The sequence below is a fragment of the Melopsittacus undulatus genome, chromosome 6 (assembly GCF_012275295.1).
Source record: "Melopsittacus undulatus isolate bMelUnd1 chromosome 6, bMelUnd1.mat.Z, whole genome shotgun sequence".
NCBI classification, from domain to species: domain Eukaryota; kingdom Metazoa; phylum Chordata; class Aves; order Psittaciformes; family Psittaculidae; genus Melopsittacus; species Melopsittacus undulatus.
This window is the reverse complement of record NC_047532.1, coordinates 53,813,375-53,836,946: the sequence shown is the minus strand read 5'-3', so window position 1 is coordinate 53,836,946 and position 23,572 is coordinate 53,813,375. Positions and strand designations below refer to the sequence as shown.

Genomic DNA, 23,572 nt, shown 5'->3' with positions numbered 1-23,572 from the left:
ACAGGGCTCTGGATCCAAATACCCAGCAGCACACACATGATCCACAACACTGACAGTTCATAATGCAGTTTTATTTTCCCTTTGTACAAAAACAAATATAAAATTTAAATCCAATAGAAAGTGTATACTAGCAATGACAAGTTTACATTACAATAAGACAGGACAATGCGATGTGTACTGAACACCACATTAGTTTTAAAACTCTCAGTGATACATGCACTATATAAAAATTGCTAGAACTTTTAATCTATTTCTACCAAGAATATCCAGGTACCAAGACACTCAAGAACCAAAAGTAATCTTGATAGGCAGTATCTACAAAATTAGACCTTTTCCACTCACAAGAAACCAACATTAGTAGAAACATTTATCATTCTTTGTTAAAATCCTCTCACAAAAGCCATACATAAAATTCTTAGTAGATACAGAAAAAGCTCAAAAGTTTGTTAGCATAGGTAACCATTCAGTAGTTTAGAGAATCTTTTAGACATTTTGAAGAGATACTGCAGTTTTCAATCTGTATTTTTCCCCACAAAGCCACAACTACATTGACTCCTGTTTCAAAACCTAGCCAGTGGTTAAAACTAGCTCTTGAGTGAAGTCAGAGTAGTGTACAAAATATTTAACAGAACACGGGTGTGTCACATGAATGTTTACTTCTTGAAGAAAGTCTTCTCCACATTCAAGGTTTGTTTATTTGTCCCATAAACAAGATTGTACCTAAGGGATGAAATGAGAACAAGGATTACCATAGTCTGTAGACACAGTTAAACTTTTCCATGAAAGCATAAAGCCTACAGAGCACAGCTAAGCCATCTCATCAGTCTTGTCTAGCCTCCCTCAAGTCTGTGAGCCCAGGGAAGCATATGTTTGGATAAGTGACCAGCTTGTATTTCTAGGGACACAGCTCTGTTGATGCTCTGTGGAGCCTTGGGATGAGGACTGCTGCCAGGAGCCTGCTCTTCCCCTGGTGCTGGCAGCTGCATCTTGTTCCCTACTAACTTGCACGTATATCATCCAACTATAACTGCAAGAAGTAGGTGGATTATTCAAATTAACTGGGACAACTCTGAGTTGTATTCTAGATAATCTAACATTAAAGGCATAAAAATATACTTGTAGGACTTTTTCTTTTTAAAGCAATAGTAATTCAATAGCTTCAGACTTCTTTTTCTCTATTGCATGCTGATATTCAACTTCTAAGCAAAAAAGTACATACAAATGCTGCTTACCTGTAGGATTATGCCGGATGAAAAATACAAACGGCCTGTCTACTATGAACCAGGGAGGGGATGACCTGGCTATTAAAATTGCAGCTTGAAAGGAAGATAAGTTTTAAAGTTAGACAAAGCAAGTACCGTAACACATTATATACTCTATCAAAATGAAGTTTCCTCGTGCATACTATAAGCTTGTACGGGTAAAGATAAATGCCTAAAACCTACCAACATGGACATTTAAACCACCACAGGTCACATGTTATTTTTACAGAAACCATTCTAAAAAGACACATCACAAGACCCACAGAAAGCTGGAAGTCTTGGGTTGTCATCCAAAGGATGTAGTAGCTTGGTCCTCTTGAACATCTGGATTACCAGAACATTACACTGGTGGCCAAAGCATTAGCTATTAGGAGAGGGATGCTTCTCTAGAAGTAAGCCTGTTTGTATTTCTTGGAGGATATCAGTAATCTGAACAATACTGGCAAATGGGGATTTTTCCTGAGAAATTACATAAAACACATCAACTGATCTAATGACAGAGCACATTCCTGCAGTGGTCTCAAAGTGGACTATCTTTGCTTAGTGGTATAGCCTTCTCATACAGTTCTCCTTGAGTCTGACAGTTAACAATACAGATGCTTACTTGTTGCTGCAGAAGCTTTGGTTCCATCTTCACTAACTTCAATTTTTGTCTTTTGCAGAACATTAGATACATGAAGACCTTCTGTTCCTGAAAATCCCAAGGAGAACAGCACCTTAAGTAAAACCAACTGCAAGAGTCCTGAAGCAACATCTAGCTAGCAGCTATGCTGGCATAGCTCAGAATAATAAAAGCTGCTACAATCCTGCTGAACTCCCAAACTTACAATAAAGAACACTACTGGTAATATCTTTGGACACAGTCACTAAGTAATTACAAATAATAAGGAATAACCTAACCCATTTCTGAGGTTTTCTTAGATCATAGCTTAAGTTAGAAGTGTTCACTTGCATTTTTAGTTTTAATTAAGCAAGTGACTGAAAAAATACGCCATCTGAATTTAAGTTACACTCCCATATATTTCGGTGTCAGGACAAGAAAAAAGGCACTTAGATGCCTTGCTTTCAACGAAACACAGGATTTTGTTTTCAAATTGTATCAGCACAAAGCAGGCTTTTCTGTTACATCTCTCTATAGAAGCTAAATTGGGAATTTAATGGGAGCAGAGAACATAAATAAAATGACATTTTAAGAGCCACGAGTTCAAAACCATCTACACCTCATTTACAGCTCTAGGTTGGGCCAGTCCCTTAAACCAGGAATGTAGTCCCTGGGCTTTCCTACAGCTCAAGTCATTGAACTTCAGGAAAAAGCTAAATACTGCAGTTGAAATATTTGTTACAGTCTAAAGTATGGTGTTCTTAGAAGTCCTGTCATAGACTTTAGACAGTGCTTGAGACCCTCAGGTTGTAATACCAAATCTTAAGAAGCTGACCAACATGATTTACTGTTGTGATGCAGGACAAGGGAAAAAGAGCCGTTGCAGCATTCAATAGGAGCAAGCAGGCATGCTTGGCTGGCTACAAAACAGAACTTGCTCCAATGTCCTGATGTTTATCCAAACCAGACAACTGCATTGTTAAAAGAGACCCTTATTCAGTGCCAGAAACTATAAATAAGGACCACCATGGATAAAAAAAAAAATCCCAAACAAAACAAGAAACCCACCCACCACCCCCAAAAAAACCCAACTAACCCAAACTTACTTGTTATTTTTGCAAAGTTTGCTTTCGACTGGTCAAACATATCTGTAATACCAAGTGCTTTCAGAGGGTCCTTTAAGTCTGTTTCTGCTACTGCTGTAAATCTAATTGGAACAAGCAAAAAAGAATGCATCAGTATTATGTAGGAAAGTTGTCTCAGAAACTGTTTCTCCTGTACCAGAAAAGATATGTATATATGACCCCCAAAACACTTCATGAAGAAGAAATGGATCATATTAGTACTTACTTCGGTAAAATAACCTGCACTCTTTTTGCTACCATGGTTGTCATCCAGCTTCCTATTGTTTTGGTGCTGATGTGGGGAATGATAGCAGAGAGTGGCGTTGTACTTTCAGTAGGCAAGGCGATCAACATGCTTATCATTTCACCATGGTACGGCAGTTCAATGATGTTGTACCACAGCTCATTCGGAGTACTTGTAGTGCCTGAAAAAATTAAGGAGAGTTAATGAGCCATAATTCTTCCAGCCTCAAATCTGTTTTACCTTTAGACACCTACTGCTATAGGAGTCTGCTGGAAAGTTTTGCCCACATCTTAAAACTGACTAAAAAGTCATTGACTGCTCGCTTTCCTGCTAGACAACCTTTCAAAAGGGGTCATGGGCTCTGTACAGATGCTAGTTTGACAAAAAAAAAAACAAACAGGATGACACCATGAAGCAAATACTGCTTGAGTTTGAATGGCATACTGTTTCCCAGACAAACCTCATCAGCCCAAAGTGTCAAGCCAGTCATGTTAGAAATAAGCAGGTCGGTGAATCAGTTGGATTTCAGCTGTACTAGAACCAACCGAGCACTGAGAAACAAAAAGCAATAAAAAGCAGCTGAGTATGTTTCCAAACTGAAGTGATCTTGTAGACAAGCTCTTTTTCCTCCAAGAGTTATTGGAGAAGCTCCTGTTTGAAATCATCTGTTGCATTTACTTCATATTCTTGCTTAATAAGAATCTCTTTAGGAAGCAGCTTTAAGTCTTTCAAGGTAGTGGAAAGGAGCCACTTTGAGGTAGTGCAGGAGGCCAGTTAGATGAGGAGTGAGGTAGCAATGCTTCTGAGTTACAGCAAGTACCAGTAAGACTGTCTTTGAGCAGCTCTCTTCTTCCAAGTTCCCTCTGGTTACAGTGAAATTTCTGGCATGTGACTGGGAAGCAAAAGTTTCTTTTTATAGGAGTTTCAAGTGATAACTTGTCAGTTTAACTACACACAGGTTTCTGGGAAAGTTTTTGGATAGCAATAAGATCTTATTATCTTTCCCATTTCTTCATCTAAGTCTGCACTTGTCAGCCCAAGCCAAAAATTGACATCTTCGTTAGAAATTTAATCTTGTTGCCAGGGCCATGTAACCTGCCTTGGCTGAGCTCATATTGCTAGAGAACTGACAATACTGCACTTATTTTGCAGGAACTGTGTCAAGCTTGGCAGTCTGATTACTTCCTGAGGAGCTGACAGTGGCTCTCAAACTGGGGCCTACAGATCAAAACAGTGGCATCTACAGGACAGTGACAAAAGGTAAACTGTCCAACCATGAGGTACCACTTCTCTTGTCTGCTATGTGCTACTATCATGACTAGAGGCATACCAAAACAGAAGGGGAGTTCATCTTCACAGTCAACTGATAGAATTTAAGATGCTTAAGAAACATAAACTTTTAAAGATCCCTTTGCAAGCATAGAGAAGACATAAGTCCTGCATTCAGTTATCCAGAGATACTGCCAAGTTAGGACTCATTTTTGGTTGGGTATTTCTCTTGTACCTTTCTAGCTTAACATAAAACAACATAAGGGATTTTTTCCACTAGCATCAGAATCAAAAGCCTTTAAGATAGCCTTGCTAAAACTCATCTTTAGTTATGAACTTCCAGAGATAAGGAGAATATACTTCCCTGCCTCACCCAACTCACACTTTCAGCAGTTATCTGAAAGTATTACATCACACCTGCTCTAAATACATGGATTTGGGACAAAGTTATAACTGTTTAACACAAATACTAATATTAGTTGAGCACTATTGACAATAAAACTAGACATTTATAAGCACAGTGGGTCTTATTTTTAGTAAACTGTATTCTCAGGCCTATTTCTCAGATTGTATTTTACATGGAAGTGAGTTCCAGGCAGCACTGCTTTCTTCTTGGAAAGACAAACCAGAAATTTTTAATCAGAGCTTCAATCTCGCTTTGACTGATAAAATCCCCATAGGGCTGCAACACTGAAGCTCTGAAGTACGCTGCCAGTCACAAAGCTGCCTATGTCAGCTCTGAGAGTCTCTGACAAAGTCTGGCTGAACCTGCTGAACTTCTTTTCACTTGTGACTCGATTTGAATTTGAGGAGCAGCTTCACACCTTGAGATACAGCCAACATACTAACCTTGTGCTCATTTGGGTCCCACAGGACTGGGGACTGTGCAAGTCCCATTTCTTTATTATACAGTAAAATATAGATTGATTCTATGCAAGACAGATTGATTCTATTCTTTCATACACAGCCCATCAGAAGGTAAACCTCAGGGTTCTGGTTTTGTTGCCAGTTTTCCTTCATTCTCAGCTCTTACAAAAATAAAGATTTCTCCTTACCGCAAAGCTTAAGTAACATGCAAAGTTCTCAGTTTGGGTACCAGGTTTTCCTTTGTAAAGGAAACAGGATAAGGCAAGCACTTTGACAGAGTATTGAACCTTAAGCAACTGTTAAATACCTTGCACAGCAAGCTCATCCATACCTCAGCTGCATGAGATACTTCTGTAATCCAAAGCCTCCTACATAAACTAGATTAAGCAACACTATTAAACACCACATGTACAGCAAACTCTAGTTTCAGTTTCAAGGAAAAAAAGCAAAATTTATGAGCAGTGGTAGTTACTGAGCTCACCACAGCGGAAGATAGATAGTTGGGACAGCATAGGAACTTGGTAGGTCTTCCCATCAGCTCCATAAAATGGACGTTTCTTTGTATTTTCAGGTCGAAATCGTGATTTCCATAAGCCTTTGAAATACACAGCATTTACTAGAACCAGTCTGGTCAAACCGCCATCGATATCATCTGGAGCTACAACCTGATCAATCATACCTATAAAGAAATGAAGGAAGCCTGAGTATTTGCTGTCATAACACTGGCCAACTGTTCATTAAGAACCTGAAGCACATATTACTTTAGGCCTCTTGATCTGTGAGTGTGCCAACTCTTCATGGGGAAGTACACCTGAAGGTCATAAAACCAACAGTATTCTTTGTCATAAAGTAAACCTTTGGGATAATTAGCCAACATATCTTGCTAATTGATAGACTGACATTATGACTAACAGGGCCTTACCCTTTCAAGCATGTGAACAGATGTAAGACTAGGTTACAATGGTAACAGTTTTAGCTGAAGCACTTTCCCATTCACATACTGCTAGCAACATTGCTATGCAAAACTGGTTGACATGGTTAAGAAAGAATTTGACAGCCATATTTCACAAATGCCACATTCCTCACATCCAGGAGGCACTGGTTTTAACCAAGATAAACCAAGCATGTAGTTTGCCTATATGTTGCAACACATGATTTCTGCCTTCAGCACATGTAAGCTTAACTAGATGCCAAGAGGCATGAACCATGAGGACTTTTATCAAGGCAGGGTTAAAGATCCTCCACTAAACCTAATTCCCAAGAACATGGTCATACCTTACAAGAGTTTAAGGCAGTAAGAACAAAAGACAAACTGCTCTACAGTTTTCCAACTGATTTACTGAGTCAAATGGAAAGCGTCTTTTATGTTTGAGAATGCACAGCTCCAAGATAATTGAGCTTGGATTTCTCAGTAGTCATATAATGGCAGAGAACAGTAGAAATTCCCTGATCCCACAGGCAGACGGGCATACACATGGACTATACACATCCCTTAAGTCCACCAGACAGGTACATCTGCTGGGACTGTGAGACTGCAGATTCTTGGCCCATGAGCTCTAAAATCACACTAATACCAGCATAAAGACAGTTTTCAGCTGTAAGGCAGAGCTTTTTCTACCTCCCCTCTCTCTCCCAGTATTTCCATCCAAATCTGATAGGTCTCAGACACCATCCTGCCATGCACAAAAAGCACTCACCAATACTCACCCCTTGTTTCATTTTGCACCCATTGGTTGATGGAATCACATGCTGCACTTGGGTCCTCAAAGTCCACACTGTTGACACTGCACTGAAACACCTCTTTGTTCCTTGTAACAAAAGGCACTTCCATTTTAAAGCCATTCTTTGCAAACACTGCATTAGCAATTGTAACAATGTCTTTATTCTTTTTTGAGACTATGAGCCTGTTTATCTTCTTTAACGCTTTACCAACTCCTAGTTGGAAAGAACAGCAAGTTTAATTTAGAATAAGATGATGAACAAATAGTTACTGCACATGCAACTATTAATGACATGAAAAATCAGACATCAAGTACTGGAGTAGACAAGGAGACCAAAGCAGGCATTCTAAGAGGCCTTCCAAATACCCATTTCTGATCTCTCATCTGAAAGGCTACCGTTTCCCAGCAAAAACATGACCTTCACTGAGATGCCTGCTGCCCCTCTAGCTAGCTGTCTGCTCAAAATTCTATGGAAAGTGCTGGGGATAGTATTGAGGTTCAAATCTTTGTGTGGAGCTACTAACCACGCTCCTCCACAAAGCAGACTATTCCAAAGTATGTTTCTTATTCATTTAAGCCCAGGTTACCTGCCAGTTCTGTGACAGTGAGAAAGTCAAGAGCTCACGGGCCACTAGCCTGCAGGCATCCTTGAACCTCAGAGTGCAAAGCAAAAGTTGTTTCCTCACCGTCTTTCCTTCCCATTTATTGGAGAATAAAGGAAGCTGTCAAGATTTCTATGGCAATGTTCAAGTCCTTGTTTCCTTAAAGACTAGGTGCTGGCCTAAATCAACTACAAGCAGGAGTCAACTCCTTAACAGGAGCTTGCCTTTAAAGAAAAGGGAAAGCAGTAGGTTCCAGTTTACAGTCAAGATGCTTAGGAGCTGAAAGCAGCTTGTATCATCAAGTGTTTGCTAGCTCCTTCACTGTACATAAGAGAATGCATATGGCAGCACAGAAGAACTGCTGTGTTCACCATACCCAGTACTCCCTCTTATGTCTTATGAATCAGTGCTTGTCTACACAGTGAAGCTATTGCTAGGCAAGCAACTTAATGTTCAGCCATAATATTGAACCGGATTCTTGGGTGGCTTTTTCACAGCAGTTATTAATGGGCTCCCTCTGCTTCCCAAAACAGTTTTGGAGGAAACATTTCCAGACTGCTTCCTTATGTAGACAAACTTGATATTAGGGATATGAAGGGAATAAATTAGTTCAGAGATATTCTAGTAGCTGCATGTAAGAAAAAGCCTCAGATGGCTTTGCTGTTTCATGTATTATGAATGCTTAAGCAGTACCATTTGTATGAATTTCTACATGTTCACTCTCCAATATTATGGGTAAATTCTTCCGGAGAACATACCATAACAGAGGTTCTCAAACTGTATTCTGTGGACCACAGGTGGTCCACGGAGCACTTGCTGGTGGTCTGGGGAGAGCTGGTTGGTCTCATGATGCTGGCTCTCCTCTTTGCTTCCAGCTGCTAAATCGCATTAAAAGACAGCTAAAGATAAATTAAATACTTTCCAACTATTAACTTTCCAAAGAAGCAGTTGCTGTAGTTGCCAAAAGACTGCAAGGCAATCATGAAAAGGAGCAAAGGAGATTTGTGCAGATAGGTAGCAATCCCAATAACAAATTCCTGAAATAAGGTACTGGCTACCTTCTAAGGAGTTTGAGAACCTCTGTGTTTCACAGCTAGGACTGGGAAGCCTGCAGGCCAAATAAAACTACTTGATATAATGCTTCAGAATTTTTGCAAGGTTTTTATTTCAAGTATTCAGATGTTCCCAAAGTTGATTATCCCATTAAGAGATTTCAATCTACAGCATTTAGATCTTAAGCTGACAAATCATTTTGCTGTATTTTAAAGTCAGAACCAAAACAGCAAAGCAAATGAAGACAGGACAACATGTTATATAACAATACTGCTCAAGACTTAAATGTGCACTTACCTCTTGGAGGGCTTCCTATTCCTGGAAGTAAGGCAGTATGTTGGCACTAAGATGTTAAGTCTTGCTGGCAAATACTCACAAAATACTCAGCATGCAAAGTAAAGCAGCAAGAACCTTCAGCCTACACCCTCTCGAGGGGCAGACATTGGCAGATGAATATAAACACAGATGCATGCAGTATCAGGCACAGAGACAAGCAGAAACAGCTGGTGCAAGAAGAGGGCACTACAAGGACTACAGATTCAGGGAGACTGACAGCAGAAACACAAGTGAACGAAACTGAAGAGTATCAGAGTGAAACTATCAATTGAATGGTTACAGTTTGCCTTGCTTTCCATGTGGTGATGAGAAGTATTCTCTTGCCCTGTTATTTACAAGTGGCACATTAAAATCTGTTTAGTACAGCCTGCAACTGGGTACTGAAGCCTTCGTGTATACTGCTGGCACTGGACTGCTATTCACACTGTTCTGGAAAATCAATTTAGCAAGTATGAAGGCAGTTCTAGCCAGGGCCCTGAAGTCATTAACAAAGTTGCTTATAAGCCAGTTCAAGTATATGAATGTACATATACTCATACTCAAATTACCAATTAACTTCAAGCATGTCCAGTTTGTGCTTTGGTAAACAGAGTTAACTGGTACATGATGCTATCTACCACACTTCGAAAGCCACCTCAAAAGAGCATGAGGACTCTGACAAACCACAGCCAAAACCACCTTAGGAATCACTGACCATTTACGCTGTATCTCATCATAGTCGTCAGCTGCTTCTTTGTCTTGCCATCAGCACCCAGCTGCAACACCCCCAGGACTGATGCAATCCCATGAGGAGAAACAACAACATTGTCCTGAGGCTTAGCTTTCACTATCTGGTTGAAGACCTGGATTCCAACATCAGAGCTAAGTTCCTCCAGAGGATAAAAACTGAACTGGGAACATACAGATGTTAAAGTCCCAAGAGCAAAGAGAAGTGGTAAGTGCCAGTTCATGATTTCTGAATGGAGATACCTGCAAGAGAATAATATGGGAAAGTTAAATCAGCTTTCACAAGTACAGCATTTTCATTTTCAGCTTAAATTCTTATTTACCTGAAGAGCAAGCAAGTCTTGCACATGCTCTGGGAATCACCCTTGTGTTTTACTGCTAGCAGTATTTTAGGTCTAGGGGATTTCAGAAGCAGGAGATAACCATAAAATAGCCAGATATCAGTGAGTGACCATACAACAGGACAAAAGCTGCCAAGCTGGGTACTACCTTTCACCACACACAAGTTCCATTAGTTTTGTCTTTCAGTTAAATGGAGTCTTAGCATTCTATTTAAGCTGCCCTTTAGGACAAATTAGTGCTAAGCAGCCTTATGGTCCTTATCCACAAATGTGATGCACAGTACATTTTACAGATCATTTTCTACAGTGAAGAGAAGCATGTATACATATGCAAAGAGACCTCCTGTTTGGGAATTTATACCTGCCTAGAATAATAAGAGTTGGCTACATAACTAGCATTTTCCACGATGTGAATATAGAGCAAAACTTTTTAGGATATTAAAACGCAAGGTTAAGTTTGGACTTCAGCCTGTGCTCTTCCATTTAAAAAACTCAGCAGCTAATGAGTACAGAAGGAATTTCACATTTGAAATGGGCCAACCTTCATCTGCAGATTAGCACCTAACAGAATGCAGTTTCGTTACACCCATGACCTACTAGGAAAGGAGGCACAAGCAGCAACAGTTTGTTCAGGACCTCTCAGCAGCTGATTAGAGAGAACCAAGCCCAAATCTTAAACACTGAGTACTGTTACTAATAGGCTGTATTTCCTCCTCATGGAAGTTTATTCAATCCCCTTTTTGTTAGGGCAAACAGGTACCTGGAGGAATAGTTATGCAATAATCTATTTCATCAAATTAGGTATGCTGCTCACCTTTGAGAGGTTTGATCACAACATTTTTGTTTTAAGACATTTCAGTTGCAGTTCTAGAGTCCCAACTTCCATTTTCAGCCCAACAAGAAGTCTGTTCCCCACCAAGCTTGACTCTAGTGCTCCAAGAGCACAGTTAGGCATTAGACTTGAACACGCTGAGGGGCTAGCTAGTTCCCTTGCCCACCAAAGACTAAATGAGGCTGCAGAAAGCATACAACGGATTAAAATACCCTGTGTGACCACATGCAAAGCCCCAGAATAGGAGCCTCTGCCCCTCGTGTCCTCTGCTCAGCACAGCACGCTTGCTTTTCTGGCTCCTGTAGCTCTAAGCCGGAGGCCACAGCACGGAGGCGAGGAGGGTGTTTTGGTTTGGGTGTTCTTCACATCCAGCTCCAACTCCCACGGAAGGGCGTACGGCACCAGAGAGCAATGCCACTGCACAACCTACCTATGCCATGAGCTCAAACCATGCTGCAGCACCCCATTGCCAGAAACCAGCTGGTGTTTGTACAGATTCCTTTAACCATCTTTTAATAGCGTGTACTTTCGCTGTGCTAATGCACTCGGAAGTAACAAATACAGCACTTCCACTTTCTTCTACAACCATTTCAGGGCATAGACTCAGCTTTGGCAATGTTTGCCACTGCAGCACAGAAAAATCAAGGGTTGAATATGAAGTGACACAGGAGGCAAGACATCTTTCTCCCCCCAACTCCAGTGTTAGTATTGCTGTGACCAGAGGAACTTGGACTGATTTCAGCTATGCAAGTGAAAATGCTGCCCTACAAGGCAGGTTAACAGCTCACCGACTAATTAAGTCTTCCCCATCAACCTGCTGATCTGCCAAGCAGTTCTGGAGTAACTAAACTGACTCCACAATTCCTTCCAAAGGAGCTCTACACCAGCCATCAGCTCGCACTACGCAAGCTCAGTCTGAAAACTAGACTCGATTTGGATGGCTGCAGCTGAGACCTCTGGGATTGAAAACCCAAACACTGATGTTTGGGTATAACCCTGAAGAGGGTTATAGGAGTCACTTCCTAGATTTGCCCTGCACCCCACACTATTGACTACAGCAGGAAGCAGTCATGGGAAGACCAGCAGCCTGACAGGGAAAGTGAACTTGTACTATTTCTAGTAAAAATGTTACAGAATATTCTTTAAGGAGTGTTCTTTAATAGTAGCACAAACCACCCAAAATCTCTAGTTTTATTCTTAGAGGGAAAGGCTCCCCTCTTTCCCCAGCTCTCCTCTGACTGCAATGCTTCCTTGCAGGAGGCAAGTGTGGCTTACCACTCCAAGAAAAGCTGTTTAAGGGCTTTGTTTGGCAGCCATCTCTTCTCCCTACGAGACCCAAGGACCAGTTTAAACAAGTTACTAATCCCAATATTAATTGACTTTTATGTTTACTTAGTAGCCTGGGGAAAAAAAAAAAATCTACAAAAAAAACCCACAACTGCTAGACATTCTTAGTATTTACAAGCAAGCAAACAGTTAACATTGGTGCAATACATCATGTCCCATGTAGTGATGGAGACCACAGATGGTGACAGGCAACTGCAATCCCAGAGCACACAATTTGAGCTGTAATTTGCAAACCCTGCTTTTGATTGAGGCAGCTCCACCTGGTCCAGACAGCAAACCAGAAGAGACTGGCCTATTTCAAGTGCATCTACCTTTGATGCATTACATAGCCAGAAGTATATTATGAGAGCAAGGACAGGAGTTACACTTGTATGAAACCAAATAAAACACTTTCTCATTGTCATTTATGTACTGCACCTCCCCAAGCCTAATTGAAGTCAGACATTTCTCTTCTTTGCCTTTACCACAATATATTGCGAGTCCCAAGTTTTGCACTTCACTGGTGACAGCTGCCAATAACCTTGCATTTTCCCCATGATATGTGTGAAGCCTTGTCAAAATCACTCAACTCTGCTACCAAGGCCACTGCTGCAGGGTTTGGGGTTTGATTTTTTTGTTTCAGGCCAACACTATTACCTCCTGCACCTGGTTTCCCCAGAGGTCTCCACACTGGCCCAACCTCTCCCTCCTACTATGCCATTAGAAAGGCTGGTCTCCATTTTGGAGTATGATCTCTAGCAGATGCCTTCTCAGTAAGTAAAAAAGTTTTACTCCTCTTGTGCTCAGAGCACTGTACAACTGCTATTCGGCATTAGAGCAGTCACTTCTTGGCCCTGCTAGGCCCACTGGATAGCTTGACCAGCTAACTGAGGAGCTAATTTAATCTTTCAGCTGAAGTGGCATTCATGTTATTAATGCTTCTGGCATGGATTTCAGTATATTCAACCTCTATGCAGTTCAGTAACAAGACATGCATTTGCATATCCTGAAAGAAACAGCTTAAGTACAGTGCAAGGAGAAAAAAAAAATCCAAAAGGATGTAGGATGTGTAGGATGGAAAACAGCTGACCTGCTATACAGAATACCAACAAGCTTTCAACAAGCTTTCATAATGCTGAAGCTAAAAACTTAGAGATAGTTAAATTTGAATCTAATGCTTCAGAAAGCCTAACAAAAATAAAAGCTAGGCACTTCTTTGCTGGTGACCTTTATATTTTTATAAGCTAACTGAGAAGGAGGAAGGTATATAGGCAAATTCATTTACATAAGCGTGGGCTTTTGAAAGCTGATGGACTAAAAATCCCTCTTCAAGGTAGGCTGCCCACTTAGATTGTGAACTTACAGGAAGGTCATCTCACAACTTAAAACTTGTAAATGGACAATAGAAACAGTCATTGACCCAGAGAAATGCAGCTAGAGAGTAAGTGACAAAACCCCCAAATGCAATTTGTTAGGCAAATCCAGTTCTTAACCCTAAAGTTTCTGAACAAAACAGATGTGTCATGCATTCAGCTGTGAGGGATGCCTTGCCCATGGCAAGCATAAAAGAACTCCATTACTCCCCCTGCTTCACTAAACAGCACCATTCCAAGTCCTGGTACACCATGCTAAACTAGTAGTTACTACCTACACCTAACTGCAGAGCCTAGTTTAAGCAGCTGAAGGAGTCCTGTCAGGTACAGAGCTCTGGGTAAGGTAAGAGGGAAACACCATAGGGTGTCCTGTTTACACTGGTAGCTTTGTGTTGTTCCATGACAGATGATGAAATGTCTTCAGGCTACCAATCTCCAGATGACCTCAGCCTCTAGCAAGCGTTGCAAACACCTACCTTCACACATACTAGGCAGTGTACTCAATTCTCATGAGGCTCAGCTATGCACATCACCCACATGATGCATAGTTCAAGTTTTTGGCTGAAGTTATCATGGAACTGTTTATGTCAACAAAGAGGACAAAATGCTTTCGGCCTGCAGTTACAGAATGCTTGGTACAAAAAGCAAAGTTACATTAATACAGACTGTTTGATCTAGGTCTAGAAAGGCATTTGGTGGAGCAGGGAGAAGTTACATCTTCAGCCCCAGGCACAAAGAGTGGCTGAGCAGGGAGATTTTCTTACAGGAAGGCACTAGCTTAAGAAGAACTCAATTTTAAGAAAGCCAGACCAAGCTGCTGCCCTCTTCTCAAGAGTTAGAGAAGGAAGTTTGGTTCAAGATCAGTCAAATCTCATGACCTGAAAAAAATTACCCAGATTTAAAGTGTGAGTTGGAAAAAAGACCTGTCCCAGAGAACCTGAAGAACACTTTGAAGTTAATTGAGGAAGAAAGTGAGATGTACATAGATTTTTAACTATTTGTACCAACTGCACTAAGTACTGTAAGTATCCCATGAGACACCTCTACATGTTTATTTTGAAGCCCAGCTTCAATGGCTATAAGGTATAAGCACATTCTTGGGGCTGCAAGATGTATTCAACAGTTTCTTTGAAGATATATGAAGTATAGGGAAGTTCAGATACCAGACTTCACTTTTGTGTATAGCTGTAATGAAAACGGCAGCAAGCACAGCTAAACTGAGTAAAACTAAAAAGCAGAGTCTTGCAGCATTGCTGGTCTTGCTGTATTGAGCCCAAAACACTCAAAGTCCTTGAGTCCACATGGCAGGCACTGGGCAGCCTTTGTGCCCAGAGAAACATGGCCTGGAACAAACAATGGGGGACTTCTCCAAGTTTGAGATGTTGATATTTCCTTGTCAGTGCCATCTGTGCTACTAATTTAAAAGTCTTATTGCAACTGACATGTGAGCTCAACGAAAGTAGCTTCACTTCAGGCATTTAACTAACTCCAGCAGGACTGAATAAATACTCAACCAAACTTGTTAGCAGTCATTTATAGAGCTGGCTGAGCACACTGCAATTGTTTCTCAAAAGCAATGAGACCACTCTGGTTGCAATAGGAAGGTCACATGCTGGGTCTTGTTTTTCAGATGATGATACACACTTGGCAACATATTAAAATGCTCAAGCCTCTTGGTAGGCTTCTCTTCTCCCCTCACAGGTGTTCACAACTCCCCTTCCTCCTAAGCTTCTTATATCCTGAAGCCTCCAGCTTCAGCTTTCCTACCATGCTGCTTGGCCTCTGCTACACCTGAAAATGCTTTCAGGTTCAGAGCAGCAGGACCCAAAATCTGAATGCAAAGAAGTTCAGAAGTAGTTTCTTCTACAACAGAAATAAGAGATGTTTCTTCTTCATTCAGGTTTTCTGGTATGTCCTGAATGTTGGCTCTTCCCTTCTAATAACTCTTTCCAATGCTTCCTGCTTTAAAGTAAGGAAAAGAACCCCCAGACATCCCCACAGATACAAAAAAATAAAAGCCACATTTTACCAACATGTCAGGTCACATTTAAAGTATCTAACACAACAAAACAGTATTTTATTACTCAATACGTGGAAGGTTTAGTACATGCAGAGCATTACTAAGAAAGGATGATTGCTAGCTTTTAAACAGCTCAGTACTTAACATTGCTCAGAAGAGGAGTAAGTTACTGAAAACATAAGATAAACAACTTGCACACAGAGATAAGCTGGAAGGTTATTTTAAAAGCATTTTGTACCTTAAGATACTGGTCTGACTTCAGGCAATACAGCCAATGCTGCACACAACTGCAAGAACCATGGTACTGTTTCCACACTTTCCTTTCTGTTTTAATTCTCTATTTCTAATTCTATCAATTCATTAGTGCATTTGTGTTTGTTTCAAGATGGACCGTCTCCATCTGGAACACCTCCTTTTCAGCTGTGTCCAACCAGCCTCCCTTGCCAAGGGGGAATTTCCCAGCAGAGCATCAGCTTCAAAAACTGGCTGGCCCCAATAGGAACCACCTCTTCATCCAAGTGCAGCTCCCACATGAGCCAATGGAGTTTAGTGCTTTATGAAGAGTCCTGACCACTGCTTCAGGGGAATTTCCATTTAGCATGAAGGAGAGACAGACAAGCTCCATTTAAAGCTTTCCATAGCCTCACAACTAGTGTCTCCAGTTCATAAGCCAGACCAGTTCTCTCACATATCTTCTGCAGTATTAGATGGTGGTTCACTGCAGTTCACTTCATGAAACAAAACTGGTCTCTGACATTGACCACAGACAGTTTTAGATTTCACCACTTAGATATAACTATACTACGAGTTTCAAGAAGGCACTTACATATAATTTCCTTTTACTTCCATTTCTCATTTATACAGAAAGACAACTTTAGCTCTGCTTCATGAAAAAAATACACAGTTTGCTGGTATCACAGAGCAGGGGGCACAGAGAATTCTGTGACTTTATAGTTCCACTACCATTTTCAAGTTTTGCATTCTTTCATCACAGTAAGCTCGATAACTATTGTTAATGTTTCTATGTGTTATTTACCCCTGTATTTAAAGCAGATTTTCCACAATCTTCTCTAAGATCTATTATCAAGTCTTACAGTATCAGAAGATTAAAGAGAATTATGTTTTTAATTTACTGGTGTCCCTTTAATAAAGAAGTGGTTTTGTTGATCTTAAGTTCTTTATGCAATGTGGTTACTTTAACATAATGAAGAAACAGCATGGGACAGTCAGCCCATCATGACTAATGCTGCAGAACCAGTTTCCCAAAAAGATGCAACACAGTAGTGTTTCACAACATGGCAGTCAGGCTATACCCTCTTGCTCTGGATTCACCCCAGTATAGTAAATGATGGTTCAATAATTAAAGCATTTGCCTAAACCATAGTAGCAGGTCCACAAACCAGACTCCCATTTCAAGATTTTGTGGAAAAGCCTCATGGAACCACAATTCCCACATTTATTGTACATTACAATACTCACTATGCAAGTACAGGCTCATTAAGAGCCAAAGGCAAACCTACAGGATTGCCAGCTCTTTAGCAGGGTACACGATATTAACTCTTTGGTAATGGGCAGCATTTACAGCACAAGGTGCTGGACTAACAATGGCTGATGCCTTATCAGGTACCCCACTACCACCACCTTTACCTCAACCCCAACTTCTGCTATAGTATTTGACCTTCCTTCCTTCCTTAAAGGATATTAAAGGGAAACCCAGTAACCTTATTCATTTCTACATGTTGCAGAACTCTTCTGATAGCAGGACTCACCCCTGCAAAGCAAACTAAAGCTTGCTGCTTCCCTCCCCAGGTAAATTTTAGTCTGCCCCATCTCCTGCATATACCAGGCTGAAAGAGTAGAAAAAGCCTTGCAGAGATGGCTCCATGGCCACTTTGAGACTACATGCAGAGCTGTGCTTGGAGCAGACTGTTATGAACTTTCAAGTACACATCTCTCTTCAGAAATGTTATGATACTAATATCTGAAACACTCAGACATGGAGAACCAACAAGCAAAGAAAAAAAAAACCTGTTACAAAAAAGTAATCAAAGTTGAAGACACGAAGGTTCCTCAAACTAATAATGAAAAGTTCAGAGCTTTGACAAGACATGCAACTTTCTGTAGAGTGGAATACAGATGATTTCCTTCAGATTCTACACCTTCTAGGTTTAGTTCACTCTACAAAAGAGGTACTTGTATTTCCTATTAAAAACAACCTATGAAGCTCTGTTCCCATCATTCCACACTCTATGGTTCAGTCTGCCTTTACAGCACAACTGAAAGTAGGGGTGTCTATGTAGCAATAATATTTTATACTCCTGGGAAAATAAGGGACAGCAGGATGCACCAGCCACATGCATACTTTGGTTAGGGATGCCAAACTGCAGGCTTTCAGTTTTCCAAGAGGCCTTTAAGAAACTCCACCTGAAATTCTTAAGTTTTACTTATTCTTCCTCCTACAAAAACTAAGGCTTTTGTAATAAGTGTTGGCAGTTATATAAAGTTACACGGTTGTATTTGATACACCTTCCCCCACAGAGTTAAACTGGAATAACTCCCATGTTCTCTGATCATAAGAATTTGCAGTTACTCAAACTCACTGATCCAAGACCTGAAACTTACAAATATCTAAGGAATACTACCGCCTGACAAAATAGTTGGTTAGAGCAGTGTTCTTGATCTCTCCATCTACTTCACTTGTGGTTGGAGATCTGCAGGGTGACAGGTGACTAGCCTTTCATTTATTAATCATACTGTACAACACTAATAATCAACAGCTTCCTATCTGCAAGTGAGTCTAGAAATGCTATGCTATTCTAATCTATATAACACATGTAACACTTGAAGTGTGATACAGCCAAGGATTAAAGTTATTAACATTTAAGATGAAAAAAGCATATTGATTTTCTGTCTCCAGGACAGCACCACCATAACAGACTTAAGTTCACAGAACCATTAGATACTAGTTTTCTAGTGGCTCTTTCTCAACCACTTTAGAACCAGCCCAAAAGTTACCCAAAAGGATAGGGATATTTACATTTTTCTTTACAGCATATAGACATTTACATATATTCATCTTCCCCCTACCCCCAGCTTCAGAAGCAGAACCAGCTAACCCCAAAAGCATCAGAAATCACAGATGCGTTTAATGATCCGGGAACCACAACGAGTGAGAACACAGGTTTTCCAGCACAATGCTTCATTCCTAACTGTATACTCAGATAGTTACTCAGTCATTTGCAAGAAGACTTATATTATCCAGTTAATAAGAGAATTAGCATCTCTTTAGAAGACCTGTATTTAAGAAAACATGCACTTTTCATTAATCTGACCTCATTTCCAATTAATTCCACTGGTTTTACTACAGGTTTCTGGAAAGGCAAGACCTAAGTTTCCATAGAAAAAAGGGACAACTGAGTATAAACTGTGCACAAGAATCCTGCAAGAGCAGGTCATGACCTGATATATTAAGCCATCTGATTCAGTTCAGATTGAAAGTTTGCAGGCTGTTGGCTGAGAAGCCGCTGCACAGTCCACCACTTTCTATAACACAGATGATGAACCTCAGCAGAGGAAGTAAGCAATTAGCTGGGAAAGCAGCCTCTTAAGCTGAGTTGCCAGAGCAGCTGGAGGCCTCAATCTTCCTTCACTGCTGAGAAAGCTACATGAACTACTCCTTATGAAGGAGGAACATATATAGCATAATGGAGACATACAGCTACCAAATCCACCAACCTCTAAATAAGATTTCTCATATCACTTATTGATGTAAAACAAGAAGATAACAGAATGAAAGAGAAAAAGCTAGACATATGTTCAGTTCTCTTCCTGTTTTATTTTGACCTGCAACCTATCCAAGCTAATGACAGAGACTCCCTCTCTGGAGACATCCAAAAGGTCCATCTCCAGAGGTCCCTTCCAACCCTTATAATTCTGTAATTATCCAACCCTTATAATTCTGTAATTAACAGCTGTAGGTTATGGTCTGCTGACAACTAACATTTTTCACAAGCAAACAGTTTTTACCTGCATGCTGAGGCCACTACATATACACAGTCTTGCGCAGGGGTCTTCAGTTCAGAGCTTGCTGGTAATCAGTCTTGATGCCTTCCATAATTGCTGTCATACTCTAAGACACTACAAAGAACTTCAGGCCACTGTTTCTAAAGCCCAGGAACAGAACAGGAGGCTTCCTTAAGTACATGGTTTACATCACATTGCCAAGTATGATCATGAAGATTGAGATTCCCACCATCAATCCACAGATGAATACACTTTCATACTTAAACTGCTTTGCAGCATATTCAGCAGACCTCAGCACCAGACACTTCCTGATTTCAGCCTGGAAATACAAGCAGAAGCATCTTTCTGGCTGTTTAGGGTGAACACCAGACCACAGGCAAGATATAGTAGCCGCCAAGACTCATGTGTTTCCACAGGCACTGCTTAAGAAAAGTGTACTAAAGGATAAATAAAGCATTTCAGTTAGCACTCAAGTGTATTTCATGGCCATGACAAACAACTCAAGTAGGGCTCATACTAGCATTGTCACTGAATTTTCCCTTCCTCTTCTTGTCCATGATCACCATCTCCAACTTCAGCAGTTGTTTGACACAACAGATCTCTGTGTTTGCAGAAGTAGCCATGTAGTTGAATAATGAACTCTATTCTAGTACCAAGGACAAGACAGGCAAAAGCAGGGCACAGGAAAGCTTTTTTCCATAACATGCCTGCCTGAACATTTGTGTAGCTACAGCTGTAGGATGCTACCACCTTTATTTGCGTCTCTCTTTTTCTTGTCTCCTCCAACCCCATCATTTTAACCATCACAGAGGAGACACACCTGAACATATATATGGTTGCACATATTTAGATCTCATTCTCACACACAAGCTATACACTTTGATTTAAAAAAAAGCACCTTTTTATGTTTTCATAGTTCTTTAATTTACACCGTTAATCTCTAAATTCACATGTAGGTGGTTGGCTACCTGCTCTCCAAAGCTAAAAAGAGGAAATTCTTTATCTCCCTTTGCTTATTCAAAAGTTGGTTATGGTTAGTATAAGTGCACTGAGTTACATGGTACCTACAGGCTAGTACTTTGCTGTAAATCATGATTTCTAAGTTATGTCACAGGAAATTGGGAAGATGCCCGGAGGCACACAAAGATGACTGCACCCAGCAACACTTCATGATTAGTGATGATTAATCCATCTTTTCCCTGTCTTCCCATGTATAAAACCTTTGACCCTAAAGAACAGTAGAATCCTGTTAACACACCAACTAACTGGAAGTGCTTTGATGATTACACTGGATTTTCCCCCAATTAATATTACAAAAGCATGCTCTCTCATGCATGCTTGTGATTAAGCAATCCAAGCAGTCCAGAAAGCCCTAACTCTAGCTTCCAAGAAAAACCGAGTCTCAGCTTTTTCAAGTACGAACATTGCAGTTGCCTAGTGAGAATCAAAAGCCTCAAATAGCTGCCAGGTAGATACTGAGCCCATCACCAGTCTCTAGTCAGACTCCCTCTGAACAAAGTGTTCCCTTACTGTAGATGCACATAATTTGTACATGTCCCCATTTTAATTCCTAACAATAAGGTGAGGTTGTTATTTTTTTATATTTATATGCATACATACACTCTTCAATCTAGTCTAAAAATGCTTAGTGCAGGCTAACTGGGTTCACTGCTTGACATTTTCCTGCCTAACAGTATGCTGTTACAAAGCTTTACAACTGGAACACGTTTCTGGCTGTGCAATTTAGAGACCCACACTAAAAGTCTCTGCATGCCACTAAGACAGCTATTCTCTTGGTTGTCAATGACAACACCAAACAGAAGCTTCAACACTCATGTATACACCTTGAGACAAAATCCCACTGCAGATTCCTTTGTTTTCTTTTTTTGTACTAACGTGAGTTTATATCACCTCCCACAGGAGGTACATAGAGCTATATATAGACAGTTGTCTACAGTGATGGCCACATCATCATCCAAAGCAGAGGTTTTATAACATCCTGATGTCTAGGTAGCAGATACAAGGGTAATGTCCGCACAAGCAGCTTTTTAGCATCTTAAGAGACCTAAGAAAGTTTGCTGACAGACTGTCTGACATGCAACTTGTCCATAATTGTAAGGAAGCTGTGGACCAGCATTCATTACTCAAAGTTCACTCCTGTGCCAAACAGCTGCTGTTCTCACAGGTATAATCACATCTCATAAAACACTAAGATTCCAAGCTAGTACATCTTATACATATTTGATTCAGTCTACTTAATCATTCTGCCTTTTCATTTGTGTTGGTTTTCACCTCACATGCTTTAAGGACTCATCCATTGCTTCTCAGACACACAGCTGCTTTTCACTTTGCTCATGGATTTCTTCTGCAGCATCTCCCCTTTTTCAAAGCTACATGACAGCAGCTTACAGCTACATGTGTTTTATGAATAGTCCCTACAAAACCACATTTCTAACTAATTCCTGTGGAGAGCAGTGGGTAAGACATTACTAAATGCTCACATAAGAGAAAGTGAAAGGAGAGGTCATTTTTCAGTGCAGTTAAAAAAAAAAAAAAAGAAAAGAAAATCAGTCTACCCGGTTTCTTTTTCAGGAAGTTGCCCAAGAATGCAATTAAAACCACAAAGCCAAACCACGTTTTGGAGTATTCTGCAGGCATGAGGAAGGGGGAGAGAAGTAAATCACACTAATCACACTGAGGCCACTACTGGCAGATATGCCCAAATTTGAAGAGAAATCTGACATCTTAACAGCTATTTGCTAGCACAATGGTATCGCCAAAGGACTTATTTCTCTGTGAAGATCCTCCTGTGTTGCACAACATTAAGCCAAGGTACTGAGCACCATTTTAACCAAAAGACAAAAGACTCTTTCCTGAAGTATGTTGCATTTCCCGATCCTCCCAGAACTCATTACATGAAGCATACTACCGCATTATTCGAAAGAGAGCCAAGATAGAGTTTTAGCTAACCAGTTCTCTCCCTCAACACACAGTTTCATGTCACCAGCATTATCCAAACCCTGTTTCAATAATAGAATATATGCACCCTTTCCTCCCTGAACTGCAATGGAGGTGAACACTTCTATTTCTCCATCACTCGATATGCAAAGGAAATCTCGGTTACTAACCGAATTACGAATTTCTGTTGGATTTTTAAGTACATGGAAAGCAACCTCTCCCTCATAGAGGACGGGAGACACTAGCGAAGTGAGCAACTTCCAGTTTTCAAGCTTTTACGATGAAGCCGATGCTCGGGAAGTGCCACCTCTCGCATCCGTGACTGGGGAGCGGGCTCCCACGCTGGTGCAGGGATGCAGCGCCGGGTTCACCGCATGGAGCCCACGGCAGAGTGGAGCAAGCGCTCCCTCCCGGAGCCGGGCCGGCCCTGGCAAAGCGCAAGGCTACCAGCCTGGAAACGCTCCTCCTGAGGGGTGAAAAGCCTCCTTGCTTCCGAAACAGCACGGAAAACAGCAGCTCCCCACGCCAGCGGCACCCGCTCACGCCACAGCGCCACGCACCCGGTGCTAGGAAACTTGTGGGAGCAGGTAACAGGCGAAGCACACTGAAGAGCCCGTGGGCACCCGGGATAACGCGGCCGGATCGACCACTGGTTGTCAACAGGGAAACTTTGCCGTGTGCCCCTCTGCCCCGCGGAACCCCCGGTATCCCTTCTTCACCGGGCGCAGAACGGCTGCTCCGGGCCCTCCCCCCTCCAGCAGCACGGCCCAGCGGCCAGCCGGCCCTCACTCACCTCCGTGCCCCACAGCCTGCTCCCGCCGCGGCACCGCTACACCGCACTGCACCGCGCCGCTCGGCCGGAGCGCGGCGGCGCCCGGTGTTTATAGGGCCCGC

The 23,572-nt window shown here is 41.3% G+C and overlaps 1 protein-coding gene across 4 annotated transcripts; it reads right to left on the bottom strand.

Annotated features, from left to right (window-relative positions):
• Nucleotides 1–50: 50 nt before the first annotated feature.
• Nucleotides 51–23,572, bottom strand: SERPINE2 (serpin family E member 2). Of its 4 annotated transcripts, none has more exons than XM_034063710.1 (10): nt 23,472–23,572; nt 9,774–10,048; nt 8,449–8,568; nt 7,075–7,302; nt 5,849–6,046; nt 3,214–3,412; nt 2,970–3,070; nt 1,867–1,953; nt 1,233–1,316; nt 51–720 (listed from the first exon to the last, which is right to left on the bottom strand). In XM_034063710.1, the coding sequence occupies exons 2-10, from the start codon at nt 10,027–10,029 to the stop codon at nt 683–685; spliced, it is 1,311 nt and encodes a 436-aa protein (XP_033919601.1). In that variant the 5' UTR covers nt 10,030–10,048; nt 23,472–23,572; the 3' UTR covers nt 51–682. The 4 variants fall into 4 exon arrangements, with proteins under 4 accessions (XP_033919601.1, XP_033919603.1, XP_033919602.1 ...); XM_034063711.1 differs by having other exon boundaries at nt 61–720; nt 8,449–8,565; XM_013129345.3 differs by lacking the exon at nt 23,472–23,572 and adding an exon at nt 15,936–15,954 and having other exon boundaries at nt 61–720.